We start from the raw sequence: 10,027 nt of genomic DNA on the forward strand, positions 1-10,027 counted from the left end.
TTTTTAATAAATAAATAAATTTTTAAAAAGATTTCAAAAAGGGAACAAATTGTGGATACACAATAACTAGTTGCTCTCCAAAGCATCAGGCTGAGCAACAGAAAGTCACACTCTAAAGGCCACAGGCTGCAGAATTGCATTCATATATTTTTTTTCAATTTTATTATTTATTAATTTATTTCTGTGTCTGGGGATTATGTCTGTACCCTCCGAGGCCAGAAGAGGGCTTCCGAAGCCACATATTTTTATATTTTTCAGATGACAAAGTTTTAGAAACAGAAGATCTCATCATCATCATTAAGGGGCAGGGCCTGGAGGAAACTATGTGAGCTGGGTACGGGGAGAGAGTTCAGCGTGAGGGAGGTCTATGGTGTAAAAAGTACTCAGAACTGACTCTGGTGGTGGATACGCCAATAATCACACATGATAGAATCAAACGGAATTTAATATACACACAAAAACGTGTACCAGTATAACTAGAGAAATCTGAAAACGATGGTGCATTATAGCAAAGTTAGGATCCTTTTTCCTATACTAAAGTCTTACATAATGTTGCCATTGAGGTAAACTATGTGAGGTATAGAAGGAAGCTCCAACTGCGCTGGAATCTACAGTTATTTTATTAAAACTTTTGGTTAAAAACAAAGCATGTGGTGGGGGTTGGGAAGATTTCTCCGTGGTTGAGAGCACTGGATGCTCTTCCAGAGGACCCAGGCTCATTTCCCAGCAGACACATGATGGCTCACAACCATCTGTAACTCCAGTTCCAGAGGATCCAGTGCCCTCTTCTGCTCTCTGTGGGCACTAGGCTCCCACATGGTACGTGGAAATGCATTCAGGTAAAACAGCATACACATAATAGAAACACATTTTTCAAATTTAAATGAATCCAACAACTATAAAATCTCCTATTGCCCAGACAGTAAAGCAATATTAAATATCAAATACAAATATCCATTTGTACTGCAGGGATCTCAAAATCCATGGGATCCAACCTATTTTGCCACCCTCATTCTGTTTTTGTTTATGAGCAAATGATCACTTCGGAAATGACATACATGAGTCTCCCTGTCTGTATGCTAAAGTGGAGATAATCCATGCAAAAGCACAGGGGCCTATGGGCTTAATTGCCATTTGCTCTTTCACTCTACATTAAATTGTGTTAGTGTAGTCATTTGGAGCTGGAGATCAGAGGTATAGAGTAGCTGAATATTTATGAGACATTTGGTGGCAGATGTACCTGCCAACAGAATATTAAGTAGAACATTTAGCAAGATACCAAATTCTGGTTGTGATTTGGATATATCAACTCATATTAAATCCGTGTGTTGTTCTAGCTCACATACTGCATCTGGCTTTTCTTTCAATCACAACTTCTGTAAATATAATTCAATGTGTTGATTAAATTTGTGAGAACTAATGGTGACCAGAAACTGCCACAAACAGAATTGCCCAAGGGGATATGAAAATCCAAAATGAGTATCTTTGAATAATAATAAAAAAAGTGCTTTGCCAAAATGGTGCCTGATTTCAGTTCTCCAGTAAGGAAGTAGAAAATGAATCTTGTAAGAGAGAGACCAGCTACAAACCCCATCTCTGAATCTACAGAATGTCACCCTGTGCCAGAGAATACCAATAAGGGAGGTCGAAGTGAACTACAACTGTCCATGCTTATCCTTCCCTGATGAAAAACGAGGCTAGCAGAAAGAATTGATGCACAAGGGCAAGGCCAAGTTGCCTGTTACCTGGAGAGCCCATCACCACCGAATTGTCCGGATGAGAACCGATAATTGGATAGAAGGATTAATAGCGGGGCAAACAAAGGCCTTTAGAAAGTACACCGACAATACAATCCATCTCTGCATATTTCATAAAGTAATCCAAGGCAGCTGGAACATTCTATCAATTAATAAAGCTCAACAAATCAATGCCTCCACAGATGGAGGTCTGCTATGCTTTAATAGACTGTAGATTTCCCAAGATGGACTCAATTCATAGCATTTCGTTCTTTTCAATAAGAGGGTCTCTGCTACATAACCAAGCGGAATTTTATTTCTGTGTATTTGGAAGACTCGTTGTCTTCATGCATTCATTCAGACATTAGAACAAACCCTTTGTTGTGCCATGTTTCTGAACGGAAAACAAGAGAAGAACTGAAGTTTGTATTGGTGCTAAATGGTTGCTTCAAGGATTTTTGTCACCACCAACTACTTTAAAATCATGGAGGCTTTTGTCTTGGGCAAAACTGGAAATAAAAAGTCCTTTAAATGGCTTGACCTTACGGACTAAAGTATAGGGTACCCTCACTCTACTATATCATTCTATAGCCTATACCTCCAAATAATCGGGGAGTTCTACATTTTCTGAAATTGAAATATCACCAATCCATACTGGTTAAGAAAAAAATACAGTAGAGTAAGGAACGCAACAGTGAAGCAGCAAACTATTCATGTTTAAACCAAAGTTCCTTTCTGCAGAAGTACTTAACAACTCTTACTTTTGAGGAGAGTCACTTGGGGTAAGGGATTGCAGTGAAAGGAGATTTTATTTATACCTTAATGTATTATCTTTTTACTGTATGTATCTATTAATTTTACCTGGAGAGGTATATTAATTTTAGTGAACATTGATAAAAATAACTGGCTAAATGCTGCTCAATAAAATTATAAAAGCTCATTTACTTTTTCTGAAAAATAGTATTCTTAGGAAAAAAATTATACAACATTTCAAGCCAAAGAACAAGATGCATACTCACATGAGGAAATTTGTTGTGGCATTATTTGTGGCTGAAACGGTGAAGCAATTTAAATATTCATCAATCATAGGTCAGCTAAATAAATTAAGTTACATATATACTATGAAATATGGAGAACTCCAAAAATAGATTTAAATGTACTTTTATGTCCATGATAATACTACTGTTGAATCAACTTGTAGGACAATATGTAGTTAAGTATGTATGTTTTATTTATTAAATTGTACATACCATAAATATACATGCATATGTGCATATGTACTTATATACAACATAAAAAAATATTTTAAGAATAGATACCTCTATGAAAAAACTGAAGGGGAAGTTTTGCTTTGCACATTTTTGTATTGTTAAAATTATTTAATTCACAACCATGTATGAAATTTTTAAAAATAAAGAAACTTTAATCTTCCCAGAAATAAATTCATAATGACCAGCACCTTTACGGTTACTACTTATCACCTTGCTGTTTAAATATTTCTGAGTTAGCTCCAGCTGTCGTGAATACATGGTCATTAAACCTAGACAGGGGTCATGGTTTTTTGTTACATGTTCCCCCAAAACCTGGTTCTCATGAATAAAAATGTCTATGTATATATATTTTTTATGTGTAAACAGATTTATTGAGATTTGTAACCTAGTAATGTGCTCATTAAAATTGATCTTTAAGGGTCATAATCCTTCTATAGAGCATAAATACAAATGTATTAGAAGCTGAAGCTAGGCATGCTGTAATCACTCATACTTATCCACCATGTTCCTAGCTGTCCTATGACAGAGACAGAAATGAGACAAATTTTATGCTATTACCCTTCCGTTAGTGGTGAGGATGGCAGTGACTCAAGCTGCTTGCCTAATTCCTGCAGGTAGACTATCAGCAGCAGAAATTCCCTGCAAAGAAAGCACCTCTGACCCTAGAAGCATGTGGAGTCGCAGATTCTCCTTAGTCAAGTGCTTCTCAACTGTGGGTCATGACTCCTTTGAGCGTTCAATGACCCTTTCACAGGGGTTTCATATTGGATATCCTCCATGTCAGATATTTCCACTGCGATTCATAACAGCAGCAAAATTACAGTTATGAAGTAACAACAATAATTTTATGGTTGGGGCTCACCCCAACCTTAGGAACTGTATTAAGGAGTTTTAGCATTAGGAAGGCAGAGACGCCCTGGCTTAGACTGTTCTGCATGGTGTAGGAGTGAAAGGAACATGGATTTTGTAACATCTCTGCTTAAATGCCAGCAGCACAACTTCCTTGACTGGTAACCTTAGAGAATGCTTATCACCTCTCTTTTCTTAATCTTTAAAATGCCCAGACCTTGGCAAGAACTTGGTAAAAGGCAGGAACTAATATTTCCAGAATATACCGGAAACTGGAGCCTCTGTCTTCAGGGGAAAAAAAATCTACGTGGCTGCTTTAGACAATTTCAAGGGCCTTTTCAACTCAGGTCTAGGCTACTCTGTCCCTCAGTTTAGGAACTCCTGTTCAAAGGTTTTGAAAGAACACTTGGAGAAACCTGAATAGGAGAGAGAATATCTGTTCTTTTGCTTAATTGTCATTTTACGTAATGTTTTTCCTGTTTGGTATTTTGGGTTATTATGTATTATATTCAGAAGGACTCAGCCCATGACAATGGATTGTATATTTGTACCTTAAAAAGTGTACAAGACCTATTGCTTTGGGGAAGGTCTAAGACCCTCCCTACTATATCTAGGCTGATCAGGGTATACATCCAAAGAGAATGGGTTCCCAAAAAGCCAGTACAAGCAATAGGGACAAATCCTTGGTGCCACTGTCAGTGGCCCCTCAATCTGCCCAGCCATACAACTGTCACCCACATTCAGAAGGTCTAGTTTGGTCCTATACTGGTTCCTTCCCTGTCTGGCCAGAGTTGGTGAGCTCCCATAGCTCAGGTCAACTGTTTCAGTGGGTGTCCCCATCATGGTCTTGACCTCTTTGCTCATACTCTCACTCCTCTGACTCTTTGACTGGACTTTGGGAGCTCAGCCCAGTGCTCTGCTGCAGGTCTCTGGCCCTGTCTCCATCAGTTGCTGGATAGTGGGTGGGAGGTGGGATGGGGGAAGGTGGAGGGAATGAGAGGAGGAGAGAGAGTGGGAACTGGGATTAGTATGTAAAATGAAAAAAGATAGTTTGTTTTCTTTTAAAAATAAAAGAAAAAGGTGTGCACGAGAGAAAAATAAATGAGGGTTTGCAGCACCTTAATTTTAGTTAGACTTGGTTGTTTGGTTGGGGGAGCGCGAGAACTCTTCCTTGTGTTTTCAAAGGCTGCTCTAAAGCTTGTGCATTTATAAGGGCTAGCCTTCTGGTTTCTTAGGGCAAAAGTAAAGTTTCATTATATGTTGAATAAGCCATTCAGGCTTGATTTCTTAATCTCTAACTCAGTTTTGTAATTAGAGCCAACTAGAACCAGTCTCCTTTATTTGGAAGACCTCAAAAAGGAGGGAAACCAACAACAAAACCAGTGTCTTCACCTAAAATCATAAAGAATAGTTTTTCTTCCATACTGGTCCCAAAGCAACAGAAACCCAGTGCAATGTGTTGGTGCCTTCAACCCATTCTGCACGCAGAAAGCATATCCCCCAAACCCTATGTGAACATTCCTGGGTCTAGACCTAGGCCCTATTCTTTGCCTAACTTGTTGCCAAAGTCAAAAGAACAGAACACATGCATTTCTGAAAAATCCTATTGTCACTGAACACATGTACTTCAGGGATGCTACTGTTGATCATGATAGAAGTTGAAAGGAAAATGCCATTGTATAGAGAAAAGTAACTCTATATTGCCATCTCAAAACCAGAGAGAAGGATAAATATACATATATAATTCCAAGAAGGCTTTGGTTAACATCATTATACCAAGAAAAGTAAAATATTTATGTGTGTGTATGTTATCATATTTATGAATTATAATATATAATATAATTAATACTAGATATACATATGTACATATATGTATTTACAAAAAGGAACCAGGTATCCTTGGCAAAATGGCTGACTCTTAGGCTGACAGAAAAAGGTATGAAATGAGCCTGCAGTATTCCTCTTTTACCAGAAAGCCAGAGAATATGGAAAGAATGATGGAATGTATCAAAAGGACAGGGGAGCCAGGTTGAAGAGTTCCCATTGGCCAAATATATAACAACTGTCATATCAAAATAAGCGATAGTAACAACTGGAAAACTAATGAGTAAATTAGAATGCATAAGTTCATGTCTACACAAATAAATATGAATTAATTAATTAGTTTGGAAAAAGGAAGATGTCTTTCTTAAAATAGAGTAATAGACTATGAGAAGCTGGACAGTGATGGCACACACCTTTAACCCAGAACTTGGAAGGCAGAGGCAGGCGGATCTCTGCCAGGTTGTGGCCAGCCTGGTCTACAGAACGAGTTCCAGGACATCCAGGACTGTTACACAGAGAAACTCTGTCTTGAAACAACAAACAAAAAACAGTTTGATAGGAGGATGTTTACATTGTCTCCAAACATCTCCCAAGAAATTAATTGCAAAGGATACCACATTTCCAGTGACAAACTCTGACAGACATCAAAACCAAGTGATCAAATTTATCATCATGAATATGGGGACAATTTGGCCCCATGTTTCTACTGAGAGAACACAGCATTACTTTTGCAGTATTCCTACCAAAAAGACACAGCCAGAATTTAGCTACCAAAAACAACAGAAAAATCCAAACTAAGGGATGGTCCATGAAACAAGTGGGCTATATACTAGGAATGTCTAGGTTACAAAACCAAAGGAAAGAACTGAAGATGTAAAGAGACTTGGTAACTAGATGCAATGCATGGTTGTAAAACAGATCTTAGGCCAAACAAAAATTACAAAGGAAATTATTAGAATAGTTGACTAAATTTTAAGATCAGCTAGCAATTAGATGTTAATGTTGTATTCATGTTAAAATTTATTTTCTTCACTGTGATACAATTAACACAATTTCTAATCCTTAGGGTACATACACTGAGACAAATGGGAGTAAGTAAGAATCATGCCTTCTTCTTACTCTCTTGACCCCAAAACAAATGAGGAATGTGATATGGGGTGTGTGTGAGAGAGAGAGAGAGAGAGAGAGACAGACAGACAGACAGACACAAAGACAGAGAGACAGAGAGACAGAGACAGACAGAGACTGACTGACAGACAGACAGATGGGCAAATGCACAGCAAGAAAGAGATGAAAATGAGAAGAATGATAAAGCAGGTGGACAAAAAAGGGTTAACCACTGATGCATAGGTAAATAATCTATAGATTTTTTGTTCACATATATTCTCTATGAGTTTGAAGTTATATTAAAAATAAAAGGGAAAAGAAAACAGTGTTTTCTCTACATCAAAAAGCAGGTGACAAAATTGTGAGAGCCTTGGGTGCCTTGGAGGAAGACAGAGCCTTGATCTAGGAATGGATAATTTCAGCCTTATTTGTGAACAGAGCAGGGATGCGCCAATTCTACCCTTGCTGAGGAAAAAAAGGTGTACGTTACTCACAGCAGCGCAGTCTCCTATCAGCAGTTGGACTTATCTTGTGCATGAGCCAAACGTCATCTTCCCAAGTAACTACGTTTCCATATAAGCATGTCATAAACTCCTCATTTTCCAGGATGCGGTCCCAGAGCTGAAAGTAATACAAGCTACCGGTAAAGCGAGGTACCACAGTTTTAATCGGGCTCTCTCCATTCCCAGGAAAGTGCCCTAAGAACAAAGTCCCATCAGAAGGCAGGCTGTGTGGCTGGTCCATTATTGCCAGTATCCTTTCTTTGTTCCGGAAGAGCTCTAATCTGCCCTTCACTCCATCCCATGTCAAGCACATGGTATGCCAATGAAATGGAGTCAGATGATAGCTGATGTAAAAGGTCTTGCCAAAGTTGTATAGTATCAGCTGCTGCTGGTCTCCTGCAAGTCCAAGGGCTATATCTTTTCTTCCCAGGAGAGTATTATTAGTAATATAAGAGAAAGCCATCCAGTGATGGGAGCTGTCGGTCATGGATATCAGATCAATGCATGCTGTGAGACGGCTGAGTCCAGGCATGGTGTTGGCCAGACTGACATATGTCTCGCCTTCTCCGTAAAAATCCAGCCTTTTTCCTTTCAGGGAAAGTGAATCTGTGCAAATTTGGAGAAAAAGAAAAGAGAAAACAAATGAAATTTCAGTTAATTTTTTTCCTATCATCTTTGGCAGTATAGTCAAATTGTACAATATAATTATGAGTCCATCTTGATGCAAATAAGGAAATAGTAGATATACAAAAATCATCTCTATTTGACAGTGATGTGTGATTCTTTTGGCAGAAGAGTTTCTCCCTGATTCTATTTTACCTGGGCTAATATGAAAAGTTAGATTAAGATTTCCCCAAGCACACACCAGCTGGACAGTTTGGACATATAGAAGTGTGGCTAGTTGGAGAAAAAGGCCAAAAAAAAAAAAGGCAGCCTGGACTTCAAATTTGCTACACAGTCCTCATGCATATAATCAAAAGAGAATTATTTCTACCCACTTAACTGCCTTATTACATTCATGATGCAACAGCAATTTGCTTCCCCAATGCCTTTTTCTGAGCCAAATGACTGATTTCTTGTGCCTCTTGAGACTGCTTCTCACTGGAAGGCCCTGACAAAGGCTTGAGGGCTGCATAAACTGGATAGCCCCAAAGCTCTAGGGTGTCTGCTTGGCCTCAGGAATGAATGGCAGACATGGCCCTACACAGGACACCTTCCCATTTCCTTCCTAAGGCCCACATTGACTTAAAAACCTCAAGACATCCACGGAACCAGTTATGTCTATTGAAAGTCAGACACCTTGGAAGCCCTGGCTCTGGCGCTCATCCACTCTTAAACCTTGAACAAGTAACTGAACCTACCCCAGCCTCAGTGTTTGCTTCAGAAAAATAGGAATTTAGAGCCAAAGTGTTATGCATCTGTTGCTACAAGGAGCCATCAATTACATTAGAGCCTATGACCAATAATCCCTATCTTCAAGGTTTTTAAAGATTATTTGAAGATAAGATGATATTCACAAAGTCCTTTCAAACTTCACTGAAAGACATCTCATTGAGACTTTTTATTTATTCTACAATTATACACAATTGTATATAATAGATAATGTTCTTTGATCAAAGTTTATATTATCCTTTCTTATCAATTTCCCCCCCTCACCAAATCCCTTCTTCTGTATTTCCTTCCCTACTTTCATGCCTATTTTTTTTTGTGAACACACTAAATTGAATTAGGGTTGCATGCCTGAGTATGTGGGATGTATTTGGTTGAGTGGGGACAATGTACCAGTGGCTATGTCACTGAGGAACATGACTTCCACTCTATACCTTTTAACAGCTTACAACTGCGCCCTCTGGGAGGGAGAAGTCCCCCTCCTCCATCAATGATGGAATGGTGATGGGCCAAGTCTTGTATAGTCTTGTCACCGCTGCACCTGCGAGTTCATGCCATATCCAGAAAAGAGCATTCCACAACACTCCTCCCCATCGTCCATCTCGTGAGTTCTTTCTGCCTCCTGTTCCACCATGTTCCCTGAACCTGTTTCAAGCTGTGCTACAATACTTTGACAAGCAATTTTATAATATCTACAAAAATGAAAGTAGGCATGCCCCTGTGTCATAAGACACTATTGAGTGGGAGCACAGTCACCACTAGAAACCTTGGAGACCATAGCTAACATAGAAATATCTGATAAATAAATGGCCTTGAGCCTATAATTTGTGATCCTAGAGAAGCTAAATAAGAAGGTGAAACCAAAGAAAAACATATAGTCATCCTCCTGGATACGGGAAGTAGACAAGATTGCCAGGCAAAAACTGGGAACTTGGGGGTGGGGTGAGATGGGGGTAAGGAGAAATGGGGAGAAAAAAGTGAGAAGGGGAGGATGGGAGGAGCTTGGGGGAATGGGATGGTTGGGATAAAGGAAGGGTGGATATGGGAGCAGGGAAGTATATATCCTAATTAAGGGAGCCATCTTAGGGTTGGCAAGAGACTTGACTCTAGAGGGGCTCGCAGGTGTCCAGGGAGATGTCCCCAGCTAGGAACCTGAAATGACCCTATCCTATAGCCATACTGATGAATATCTTGCATATCACCATAGAACCTTCACCTGGAGATGGATGGAGATAGAGACAGAGACCCACACTGGAGCACTGGACTGAGCTCCCAAGGTCCCAATGAGGAGCAGAAGGAGGGAGAACATGAGCAAGGATGTCAGGATCACGGGGGGAGGTGCACCCAC

General features: G+C 39.4%; 1 protein-coding gene across 1 annotated transcript in view; it reads right to left on the minus strand.

Annotated features, from left to right (window-relative positions):
• The window catches only part of Adgrg4 (adhesion G protein-coupled receptor G4), a 98,890-nt gene extending 91,053 nt beyond the window's left edge, over nt 1–7,837 (minus strand). The window contains exon 1 of the mRNA XM_050159669.1: nt 7,282–7,837. Within this exon, the coding sequence (XP_050015626.1) occupies nt 7,282–7,822 (541 nt within the window). The 5' untranslated portion in view covers nt 7,823–7,837. The remainder of the gene's footprint in view (nt 1–7,281) is intronic.
• Nucleotides 7,838–10,027: the final 2,190 nt, after the last annotated feature.

This window comes from Alexandromys fortis, unplaced genomic scaffold (genome assembly GCF_014885135.2).
Source record: "Alexandromys fortis isolate MF-2015 unplaced genomic scaffold, M_Fortis_MF-2015_v1.1 scaffold_95, whole genome shotgun sequence".
NCBI lineage: Eukaryota > Metazoa > Chordata > Mammalia > Rodentia > Cricetidae > Alexandromys > Alexandromys fortis.